Raw genomic sequence first — 12,868 nt, 5'->3', positions numbered from 1 at the left:
GGGTTATAATGTTGTGGTGGGTTGATGCCGTCTGGCAGCTAAGCCCCGCCACTCAGTCGCTCACACACTCCCCACCAGCGGGATAGGGGAGAGAATCAGAAGGACTGACCCTCTTGCCCACCCCCAGCCTACTCGCTGGGGCAGCGAAGTGAGAAACTATGTTCAGCAATAGCTGACACATTGGTGCGTTATCAACGCTGGTTTGGTCACATATCTAAAACACAGCACCATACGAGCTGCTTTGAAGAAAGTTAGTTCCACCCCAGCTAGACCCTATACAAACGTATAAATACAGTTCTGAATCACTTGCGCACTCAGACCAATGCCTGCTGCACCCCCCAAATACAACATGAGTTGCAGGATCCTTGAAGCATTGAACCTGTTTCGCTATTCATTCTATTGTGTGGATCCAGCAGAATGACAAGCCCTTCACCTGATCAGCCAGGGCTCTTCCCAAGAGCAACCAGCTCTTTGGTCCTGTGGCTTATCAGCCAGCCAGTCCTTGGGAAGACAGCTTTTGTAGACAATTCATACATTCCTACCGGCCCGTTTTAGCACACAATCTGCACTTTTCCACTCATTAGCCTTTTCTTCTAGTAACTGTTTGTCCTTTCATACCTAGGGCGTCCATTCATTCCATAAAGAGTTTTTATGGTGATATGATATGAGCTACTTAGGCCCCTTGTTCCTATAAAGACCCGCCACGCTACTTTCCATTTGTGTTTCTAGACTAATGGTTTTCCTAATAATTTCTGAACTGCTGGAAAGGGAATGCTGTTCCACTGGAGAGGGCACTAGCCAGAAATTTGGGAGTTTGTTCTACAAACCAGCCATTTATTTTTGCTAAGTCTCATTGTGCCTTGATAACAGTTTTGTAATGAGAGATAATAATATTTTCTATGTCACTTTCTATGTCACAGAAGTGTTGGGAGATTATTATTATTATGTTTAAAAATTTCTGAAGTCATACAAGTAGATCTGAAATGTTACCATCAGAGTCAATGAGATATACATAACACACAACTGTGAAGTTCTTTTCATTTTCCTTTTGCCTATTCAAAAGAGTTTTCATTTATAAGTAGGGACCAGAGCCTAATATTTTGTTCTGGTTTTTCAAATGTATATTACCATTCTGCAATATTTATGTCAATTCTGAAAAGCACATAGGTCATTTTTCTGAAGACTTACAAAATACTCGCCAATAGGCAAAGCTAATCCATGCCTAACACAACAACAGAGGTTAAAATATGAGCTGCGCACCTGACAAGAAGGATATTGAAAGCCAGCTGAAGTGTTTTGGAAAGTTAAAACTCAGCATCAGCTCATCTGACAAATAAATATTTAAGAGAAACCTTAAGATATAGTGAGAAATTTTTTTGCAAGTCTTCCAAACCCATGATTTTTTAAAGAATAAAAATGGTTAAGAATATTACAAACAACAGTTTTCATTCTTTGGCCTTTCTTTTTAAGTGGCTGGATAGATTATATATTACATGGATCAATTCAAATGATACTTTCCCTTTTCCCAGGGACTGAAAATTTATTCAGATTGTGTAGTACACACTCCCTGTAGGTGAATTTGCAAAGCCACAAATGTGAAACATAAGCAGCTACAAGGAATCAGAAATCTTTAACAAAGCACCGCAGAATTCTTAAATCCAGACTGATGGATATAAATAATAGGCTTTGCTGAATCTAACTGTTTTGTTGTACCATATGTTATAACATTTTTCATCTAATAATACAATTTTATCAAGGCTATCGGTTTTAACTAGTTTCCCTAGATGCTGAATTCACACTAATCAACACTACACTTGGTGGCAAATAATTTGCATACATCCTCCTCATTTTTTGTACAGTGAAAAATGATCAAATCATTTATTATTTTTAAAAGGTACTGGCATAATGTACAAAATCTTTCTACTATTGTAATAGTATTATTAAAGTGAACGTGGTGTGCCTGGTTAATCATTTGCATGCTCAAATAATTTGTTCATTACTGTTTATTGTCTGCCCTGCAGACTTTTTATTTCACATCCCATCTGGACTGAGTATGACAGCTTTACATTCCACCTGGTGTTTGATTAAATACTTTTATTTGAGAAATACTTCTCACATGCAATGAGATCGGTGTGCCTTGTGGCATGTACTCTTCTGTAATGTGTAGTACACCGTAGCTACTACTGCTGTATTTGTAACAGATCAGATATGTCAGTAGGGTCTGAGATCAAATCTAGATTATAGCCTTGCTTTTGAATAAGTTGAAACCCACAGCTAACACAAGAGCTGTGATTAACGCAGGCATCACAAGCATGTAGTGAGAAATATTAAGAATCGACTGGAAAGTAACTCTTGACTTACTATCAGCTTATACTGAATTGAGTAATTGAATTTCCAGAAGAATATTTAAGATGCAGAGATATCTTACTGCTTTAAGAAAAAAACATTGCATACTTTCTAAACAAATGGATTTTATGTCTGAAAAATTGTATTTTCCAGCCACTCGCCTATCTTTCCTTTTCCTTTCTTTTCCTTTTTCTTTTCTTTTCCCTTTTTTCCTTGTATGCAGACAGCATTGTTTTATTCCATTTCACAGAAAATACCTCTTCTTAGAGCACCTTCCAGTTGAATTCTTCCTAAACAGAGGAAGCAATTATCCTGTATCTGTGGTGGAGCTGAAGGGAACAAAGACAAAACATTCTGATGAAGAACAGGTGTCACGACCTGTGTACTGAAATCCTGTCTTCACATGCTTTCTTAGATGACTAAGGAAAAATAGAGAGAAATAGATATCCTTCTTTTTGAGCTGACTTTTAGGTCAAACCACAGACCTATATTTCTAGTATTAGATTTTTTAGACTCTTAATTTCCCTTCAGCATGAGTGAACCGGCTGTCAGCAAGACAGCCTTGGTTTCTCTTCATCATTCAGGAATTAACAATGGTTTCTTTCACAGATACAGGTGTGAGGCGATTGCGTGGTTGCCTAGTGCAACGGATTTCTAGGGGTAACAAAGTAAACATACCCTTGCTTTTATGCCTTGCCTATGGCAGAATTACAGGAAAACAAGCTTCCGTAAGGCATGTGGGATAAGAGCTATGGGGTCACCACCTCACACTTTCTGAAGCAGCCATCATTACCTCCATTTTTCCATCTCCTTGACAGAAGTAAGAGCAGTAACCCTGGTTTACAAGCACTCTGTTTCTCAAACTACTTCTCTCAATCTTCATATCCATTGGCAGGAGTGGCCCGAGCTCTGACTTTTGATACTTTTGCTGGCAAGGTCAAATTTTGCTTTCACTAGTGAGAAGCCTTTAGCTAGTCCTGACCAATCAGTATGTTTTTACTTCATCTGCCCAAATGATGTGTATCGTGTTCTTCGTGCTAGGAACTAGTCTTTTTAAGGGTTGAAGAAAAATAAAAGAACAATGGCGAGAGCTGTTGCATTTCTAGGTTGTCGTTTCTGTTATTCATTTGTGTAAAAGAAGTAAAATATGCAAAAGTTGTCAATGGTCTAAATAGGCAAGGATTAAAACAATGTGTTTTTTCTGTCCATGGCTTCTCTTCTGAGTATTTTACAGTGAGCTCTTGTTTTGAATGAAATAACAGAGTCAGACAAAGAAAAGAGTAATAAAAATAAGGCAGAGAAAGCAGAATAATTTATTTACTGTTTACCCTGTTCTAAAGCATGTTAATGTTTTCTCTGTAGAACCTTCTGTGCCCACCCAGCCAGAAATGGCCGTGTATGCTGGCTGTATACCACTACATTTGTTTGAAGAGGATATTTTTTCATTAGGGCAGATGGTAAGATTCTATGCTCTCAGGACAAGAACGCATTATGTATTTTATTATCAGGGTGTTTCATTTTGTAGCAACCACGTTGTAACAAAAATAATAAAATTAGTGTAGTGAAACAGTCACCAGGTAATGATTATCAGTTAAATTTATATTTCAGCACTTCTGTATTCTGATCATGCATTTTCCTGCCACAGCCCTGCTCATTTTATCAGCTTTACTCCACTTTCCCCTGGATCCCAGGAGCTGAAGTCTCCTGGGAGAGGCTAGATGTGGACTAGAAAATGCATCATGATGAGATACTTCTGAATTGAAAGACTAATTATTTGAAGGACTACTTGAAAAACATGAATTTCAGGTTTTTTCAGACTACAATTAATGACTTCTCTGATATACATTTTCCGATATGTTGTCCCATAAGAAATAGCATGTTTATATCAATTTCTATCATTAGTGTTGTAAACCGGTGAAAGCAGCTGGAGAGAGTGTAGCAATTCATGCAGCTGGGGTAAAAACAATGCTTAAATTTCCACTTAGTCACTCACACTCTACAGAAAGCTATTTATAATGCCAGAGCAGGCTTTCTTCAGTTGATTATTAATTAGATTTAATTTTTTATACATTTAAATCATATTTATCATAATTAGAACATTAAAATTTAAGCTGCCTTCTCATAAAACTGATAGGCTTCATAAAATAAAGAAATTTCCAGAAATGGTTTGCAGGTGTTACGCTTTACTGCTCTTAATTCTTGAACTATTTTCTTTTCAAAAATTGTGCTGTGAATTTTATGCTGTTTTGAAGACTAGGTTGTTCTCTGTGATTTTTTTTTTAATTTATATTAATTTAACCTCTCAGACAATACTGTCTCTTTGCTAATAATAAATAATACTAGTCATCAAAAAGCAAACTGGAAATGGTGAGATGGGGTTGTATCTTTTCTGCCACCTAAGGACTTGAGTCTCAAACTTGGCTTCAGTCTGTTAGGGTACAGAGATTACTGAAAAAGAGGCATGGCAGGCCAAATAGGATGAGGCAGATGAATCTATATGTCTAGAACAGTATTTTAGTAAAGTCTGATAGAAAAATGGAAGTTGACAGAAATTAAATACAGAAGTGTAGTGGATTTCTTGTGGGCCTCAGTTAAAAAAGACGATTTTCAAGCTTTCTTTGGGGGCTGAGAAGTACTGCACCGATAGAAATAATTAAAGTTTGGAAGAGTGGATTCATTGTTTGGCATAAGAGTTGCTCCCTATATTTGGAAGAAATTTTGTCATTGACTGCAGTTGTGCCAGAATTTCCCTCCAGAATTTTTGCAGTATCCCTTTTAGCTGTGCTTTCTAGTGTGTATGTCCTTGGATTGATGTGGCTTGAATTTAATTGTCTTAAGTTTGCTCAAATAAAATGAAAAAAATCAATAGTTGAGTCATTCAAGTGTGTTTCCTGCTCGGCAGCTGACAAGTTCTCCTTTACGGCACCTAACTGTTCATCTTCAAAATCCTTTATCATCTCAGAGGTTTTAACTTGCATTTTTGAATTGTTTGAATATGTGTGTACCCAGTCACCACTCCTGTAATATAGGTTTATACATTCAGAGATCGAATGAGGCTGATATATTGCTTGTGTTCCTTAATGTGTTTAATTTGATCCTCTCCCTTTAAATAACCACAACTACATTCTTCTCTGCAGTTTGTAATTATAGAACCTCAGGAACATTTCACAATGAGCAGGAGCAATCAGAGACTTGCTGATGAACATGCTAAAGAAATAAGTTATGGGTGATTTATTTAGCAAGTCAAAGAAGGTGTATTTTTAAAATAAAAAGGATGTACAAATCTTGTAACAGATTGTAACAGAACTTTCAGTAGTGAAAAATGTTAAGTACTGGACCATTATTATTTTAATGGGAAGAGCACCACTCAATGTCCACATCTAAAATTGCTCTTAAGTCTATTGCTAAGGGCTTTGGTATATGGGACAACTGTAGTGCCTTTAATGTGTTTTCTAAATTAACCAGCAGATAAAATGCTTAACTTTAATGATGTATTGGTTCAAAGTGATATTACATTATGGAGATTTCACAAGTTATCTAAAAGACCAGTTGCTTTTAGAATTCTGCCACTTCATAAATTCAACGTGAAGGAACGACTTTTTCCTCAGAAAAAGTATTTTAAAATATGTTTATTTAAAACAAAATGTTGTCACTGTTGTTTTCTTACATCGTCATTCTGCTTCACTTGTATCTTTTCTGTAGCACCTAAAAGAATATGGTTATATAAGTAAGTTGAAAGAAGTGATGAATCTATTATGAAAAGTAAAATAGATGTAAACACTTCTAAGTATTCAATTATACTTTTTCTGCTTAATATCAAATCCTAATTAGAATGGTTTTGGATAGCCTTGTCAGGTGAATGATTTTTGTTTCATTTGTTATCCAAGCTGTTAGATGCTTTTGTGTGCATACTGTTCTTTTTTGAGAGAGAGATATGATGAGAAATGAGAGCTGACCCCAGTCAGATTATCTTTCCATGTTTCATAGGCCGATTCTTCAGAGAAGCTGAGGCAATATGGGCTTTCCCACATATATAGCCATCCTGTCCTGATTACCAGAACGAGGTCCTGTCCTCTGGTAGCACTACCACAACCACCACCGGTTCCTCATTGGAAGCTTTTCCGTCAGAAAAAGGAAACTGTTGTGACATCTGAACCTCAAGGTTTGTCTACTCAAACCTCCAAAATAAATTTGTAATTAGATTTTAATTGTTATAAACATTTTCAGAGCCATACTTGTCATCTGTTAGCTTAATTTCAATAGAACTTCCCTGGGGATTACTCTTTCTCTCTCTTTTTTTTTTTTTTTGCCAATTTTGCATTACTTCCTCTTAGCTTTATTATTTCTTAAATGCTTTGAGAAGTGTCTTAATTTATCTGTAAAAAAGCACTCTACTCCACTGGAGAAAATGAAGAGGGAGTGTTATCAAAGCAAAGCAGAAGCTCTCTGATGCAGAGCCATGAAAGCTTCTGAACACCTTTTAAACCTTTAAAGTATGTGACTAGTCTTGCTGCAACAACTCATAGTTTTAGGGGTAAACTTGTTCTAGGGTTTGCCTATATTACATAATGGAGTTCCATGCATGATATGAGATAGCTTGAATAAGAAAACGTTACAGGCATGCTAGCAAAATATACTGGGATCAGAAACAGAGAAAATTAGCAAAGGCAGAATGTGCTGCCATAGTTGTTTTGAGCTACTTTGGATAACCTTACATATAGGTTACGCACACTTTTAATATCTTGCAGGCTGGGGATCAGAATGTTAAGCACTTGTTTTTACATGATATGTCACCTAAAGCCACCCGTGGTTGTTCTCTTCTGTTCAAGTGTATGCGATGATACTTGGAAAACAGAATTATTTAGGGTTGATGAGTCTCCTATGGAAATTATTTGTCAAAATTACAGTATTAAATATTTCTTATGACTATATATTTAACAAGTTGCTTTTTTCCAGGGCCTGTGGTAAAGAAACCTGAAGAACATGTTGAGATTGCTAGCCTATTTTTGAATTACAAATTGAATCTTATCACAATACCCACAGACATGTAAGTATTCAATGAAGTTTGAGTCTTAACATCCTATTGTTAGTCCATTTCACTGTGAAAGAGCAATGGCTGATGTTTACTTGTGTCACAGGGAAACACCGCTCACTTCATGTAGGTTAAAGCATATCAGGATCAGAGCACTCTATTGTTCTACTGATGTCACAATTAATTGGCAATCAGTGAATTGTACATTTAGGATCAATATCAGCAGTATAACAGATAAACCACTATAGTAGATGCTTACAAAATGTTAATAAACACCTACAAACTTCTGAACACCTTTCTGTAACTAATCCCAAGAACTTCTAATCACAGAGACATACACATGCAATTATACGCATCCTCCTGGTATTCTGGGTTACAAGCACACATTCTCTTTTGGGAGTGCAGGTTCTTCTACTTGCACACACCTCCTATTGGAGATGCAAGTTGGGATGCTCTAAGCTTTATATGCTCCCTACAGTCTGCTAATCTACACGCTAGTGAGAAAGCCCACCAGGAGGTGGGCATGCACACACCTGAGGGGTGGGTCCCTACTTGTCACACCCTGTGCAGACAGTCCCCTAGGTGGATGCACACTTCTCAGGGCATCCGACATTGAAGGGCAGGGAAGTCTGTCAGGAAAAAACACTTTGCCAGTTTCTCTACTCAATGGGCCCAAAGACGTAGAATATTCAATAGATCACTTCCACCGGAAATAGGAATATTCTTTGATATCTTTCAAATTTTTCTTCAAGCTACCAGTCTCTTTCAATTCTTGCCATAACAAGGAGGTCATTGACAGGCTAGTCAGTACTTTCATGGGCATCACATATCTGGCATGGAACAATTAATGTTAATGTTTATGAATAAAACAGGCCATTCTCTGTTCATTATAGTTGTTACAAGAAGCCTGAGAGTGCAGGTGAAGCAGCTCATGCTCAAACCTCAACTTTGTATAAATGCCTTGTGTTAAAGACTGTTTGGAAGTCCTATAAACCCATGAAAACCAGGGTCTTTAAACAAGGTGTCTTAGAGAAGAAGTTTCAGAAATTGATGTATACACCACTTCTAGTCAATATTCAATATTTAGCATAAGACTTGCTCACTGACAAGAAAAGAAGGATTACCGTTAAGTGTATAAGGGCCTTGGGTTTTTTCCTATGACCCACTGCATAATACATTACTTGTCAGACTGCAGCTTATGATATGGACATTTGGTAGACAACTGCTAGAATGTCCTCTGACTCAGAATTTTTTCTGACTCAACTCCTGACATAGGAAGCATTGAATGTATCACATACCAAGTGAACACCAAAAGGTTTATGTTATTTTGGAGGACATTTCTTTTCTCAAGCCTGAGTCCAACAACAATTTGTAAATTGTTGGAGGTGTGTGTATTTTTTTTAAGGTGTGTACACCTTTTGTTAAGTACATCTCTAAGTAAACTGAATAAATTACATACTTGAAAGGTTCTGCATTTTGATCATCATGATTGGATGGGCTGATAATAAACCAGTTAGAGTTTTCTGAGGGGTTTTGGGGTTGGTTTTTTTTTTTGAACAGCAGCATTTGTCTATGGAAGAAATGACCTTGGAATATTCTGGGAATATCATTGTTTTGCTGATACAGTTGCATTTTACTGGTTAAAAATACATTAAATTACTTATTGTTTGTTTTCAAATAGTGAAGTAGAAATACATAAAAATGATCTAAGCAATATCCATTAATAGGTTATTAAAAGAATGAGAAGATAATAATAAAGTTGTTGCAGTATTTGCATGTTAACATATTTTATATTGTATTTTCATATTTAATAGATTGCTTCATGGTCAACTCACCCCATTTTGTCAAGGACAGTTTATTTAATGTGCTAAGTTTCCATGACAATTAGCTAATTTAATCTCGTGATTTAATTAACAGGTAGTAACCAAAAATATATAGCAAGTATTAGCATTTCATTAAAGTAATATAGCTGCCAAAATAAGATAAGGGACTTAGATACACAATTGGGACTGAAACTGTTTTTAATCTCTTGCTTTTATTCAAACAAAATCTTTTGAAACATTCAAAGGGAAGATAATTGTGACTGTGTTACTGCTAAAGATCTTGATATTTCATTATCTGAGTCCTTAAGAAGCGGGTTAGATAACACATGCTTCCATTTCACTCTGTTCTTTATTGCTGCAATAACACAATTAGGTATTTATGTCTAATTGGCATGTGTGCAACATTGTTTTCATCTTGTTCTCCTAGTTCACTTAACAAGCAAAGAGTTATTTATATTTCCATCAGTTCTTACTTCTGCCTCCACTGAAGTCAGCAACAGAGCTTTCTTTTACTATAGCCAGAATAGGCCTTGCACAGGTTTCCTTGGTTATCGTGTGTTTTAGCTGTCTGGTAGCTATGGAGACCCATTTTGAGGGAAAAGACAAAAAACTATTCTGACACAAAACACTTTTTTTTGCCCTGCCGCTATTTAAGTAGTGCACACTATAAATGTTTTTCTTGTCTAGGGGCCATAGAAATGTATTCACTTCTGGCATTATCATCTAGTTTTCCTCAGCTGACTTGGGTTTTGGTTTTTTGAGGGTTAGTTAAGAGGGCAACAGTTCACATCATCTGAGCATAGATATGTGTGTAGTGCCAAGCCAGTAATGATAAGGAATATATGTATATATGTATATATAGATTTTGTGCTGCCCTATAAAGCTGTCAAAATAAAGGAGGCACAAATTATTTTGACAAAATTCTGTTAAGAATAGTGGTTATGAAGACTGTCATTTGAAGGTAAATGTATAGATTAAAGTGTTTGAGTTTTCTTTCATTATTTAGCCACTTTCCACAGTCTACCATCAAAAAAGGATTTCATTCTGCATCCTGTCTCCCTTCCGTTACTGAAAGTGATGAAAATGTAACTGACAGTAATGTGGATATGAATCGAAGTGGTAGACACTCAAATGCAGGAGATTATTCTCAGGTAATAATTTTCCTAATTTTTTTTAACTTGACCTAGTTTTATATTCCACAGGATGGTAAATATTATATTATATTATATAAATATTATATTCCACAGGATAGAAAATACTTAATACTTAAATATAGGTTTTTAAAGACTTTTCAGTAAGCTTTTTTTTCCTGGTATTTAAGTAATTTCCCTGCTCTTTGCACTTTACAGTTATATCGACGTGTACTGGGTGGGAAATCTTCCTAATGCTTTTTGTTTTAACCTTATTTTTTTTATTATTTATTCCTCAGATTCTAAAAGTCCTATTGCTAACACTATAAAATATTTGGTTTTGCTCTTTAAAATCAATTTGATGGGAGAGTCTTAAGAAGATAGTCAGGGGTCTTTATAAATTAATGTTTACTTCATGTTACGATTAATGTATTTCATCTACAGTGAAGGATGTACCTAGGCACATGGCTACTTGAAAAATGTAAACTTTATAAACTCATGCCTTAAAAATGGCATCCTAATTTGGTTCTTAATTGAAAATCTTCAGGCTAGATCTAGAAAAAAGTTAAGGATTCATTGCTGAGTTTGCCTGCTCTTAAATTTCAGAAGCTTTGCCTTCTAAGGATATCCTCAGCCATGAATTAGATGCTCAAGCTTCCAGAGGGAAATATTTTTTATAGGGAAATAATTCACAACATAGATAAATAGAGACTTAAATATTCAAACAAACAAACAGGGCTCAACACCTACAAAAGAACCCAACTTGGCAGTGCCAATATCTCTTCAATTTCATCCTTTTTGCAGAAAACACTGCTCATAAGAGCATCTGGTAGCATTTCTCTTTGACTTTAAGAAGATTGAGGGAAAAAGCAGTACAGGCAATATACAAACACTTTCAATGAAGTTGTGCTCAAAATCTGGATCCAGCTCAATAAACCAATTGTACTTTGGGAAAGATGTAGTCTCAACTTGTAAATGTTTACTACAGTTCTCCCCTCTACATTTATTTTCTATTCCAAGTAAAGAATGAGTGCTTCTTCCGTATCTGTTACATTCAATATGATTACAATATACAAAATAATTTAAAAGAACCTATAAAGTGTATTCATCCATAGTGCTGCATAAAGAAAAGACAGCAACAAAGTCCTTATCCACACAATCCTATAGTAAGGATGACCTAATTATTTTAAAATTTCTACTATTCTTCTCTGGGACAAACTGATAAATATACTTGAGGATAACATTTGTGGTATTTGGTTGATGTATAGTGACTGCCTGTAGGGTTACAAAATGTGCTTGAAGACCAAAGACATACTGTTAAGGATAGTATTAGGTATCTTCATGAACAAAGAAAACATAATTTAGTTTGGTAAATTTTGAAATAAAAGGGAAATAATTTTCTATGTAATTTTTGGAGGGCCTATTTATATGTTTGTTCTTCAGGGTATACTGTAATGCCATTTTTATATTTCAGATCTGAAACTCAGTTGGTTTAAACTGTTCTATATCTACTGTGTGTGTAGAAAATGTATGTGTGTGGATATAGTTATTGGGTATTTCTAAGTTTAAAATAAGGTAATTCTGTAGTGAAGGAGAATTCTTTGCAATATATATTATATATTATTTTAATATTATCATATCATGTTATATTTTTATATGATTATATATAATTATGGATAATATTTAATATATAATAATTATATAAGATTCTATAATATTATATACAATATTATATTAATATAATAAATATTTAGCTATCCTGTATTTTGTGTACATTTTATAAAGAATAGTTTAATTACTACTTCATGACCTTTTTAAAGTCTTTTTATTAACTGCAACTTAAGAAAATCATTACAAAAGCAGCAGGGTAAAAGGAGCTGTAAGTAGCATCTTACAATATATAATAATTATTGGTTGCATGACTTCACCCTCTCTAGCTGTACAAGTATAGATTCAGTTAATTACAAATTAATATACTTCTATGTGCTGGAAGCATAAAAGTAGTTTGGAATGTCATTTTGATTTTCTCCCCTAGTCCAAGAGTGTAAGAACCACGTGATTGTAGAAAGCTGGTCTGTCACAGTAGGATGTGCAGTCACGGAGAGACAAGGGCAAGTAAGAAAATACGAGAGACGCATTGATAAAACCAGATTGGTTGGGAGAAGACATGAGTGTGACTTAGTCTGAGGGCAATCTGATTCAGACATGAAATGCAAGAAGTCATGAGCAGCTAATTGACTCATACTTGAACCTTACTTTTGCCTCAATTTAAATCTCAGCTGAAAAATGCTATGCCTATTAATAGCTGCAGTATGTAAGTAGGACTGTATTTGTACGGATTGCAAAAGAAAATAATGTTTTTAACTTGCAGAACAATCATCTTTATTTCACCTATTAAATCTTTTAATCAACAAAATTATGTGGATACCTCTAGGAGATTCATTATGGAAGACCTTTCTTTCCATAGTTTTAAAACTTGAAATAACATTATACGTCTATAGTTTGGGGGTTTTTTTAAATCAATTAGTGATTAAAAA

The 12,868-nt window shown here is 35.2% G+C and overlaps 1 protein-coding gene across 1 annotated transcript in view; it reads left to right on the top strand.

Annotated features, from left to right (window-relative positions):
* Window positions 1-12,868, top strand: part of ADGB (androglobin) — a 128,740-nt gene that overhangs the window by 39,737 nt on the left and 76,135 nt on the right. Inside the window, exons 10-13 of the mRNA XM_075497367.1 lie at window positions 3,709-3,803; window positions 6,334-6,508; window positions 7,303-7,393; window positions 10,208-10,352. Of these exons, the coding sequence (XP_075353482.1) occupies window positions 3,709-3,803; window positions 6,334-6,508; window positions 7,303-7,393; window positions 10,208-10,352 (506 nt within the window). The remainder of the gene's footprint in view (window positions 1-3,708; window positions 3,804-6,333; window positions 6,509-7,302; window positions 7,394-10,207; window positions 10,353-12,868) is intronic.

This window comes from Mycteria americana, chromosome 3 (assembly GCF_035582795.1).
Source record: "Mycteria americana isolate JAX WOST 10 ecotype Jacksonville Zoo and Gardens chromosome 3, USCA_MyAme_1.0, whole genome shotgun sequence".
Taxonomy (NCBI): domain Eukaryota; kingdom Metazoa; phylum Chordata; class Aves; order Ciconiiformes; family Ciconiidae; genus Mycteria; species Mycteria americana.
This window is presented reverse-complemented; position numbering and strand designations above follow the sequence as displayed.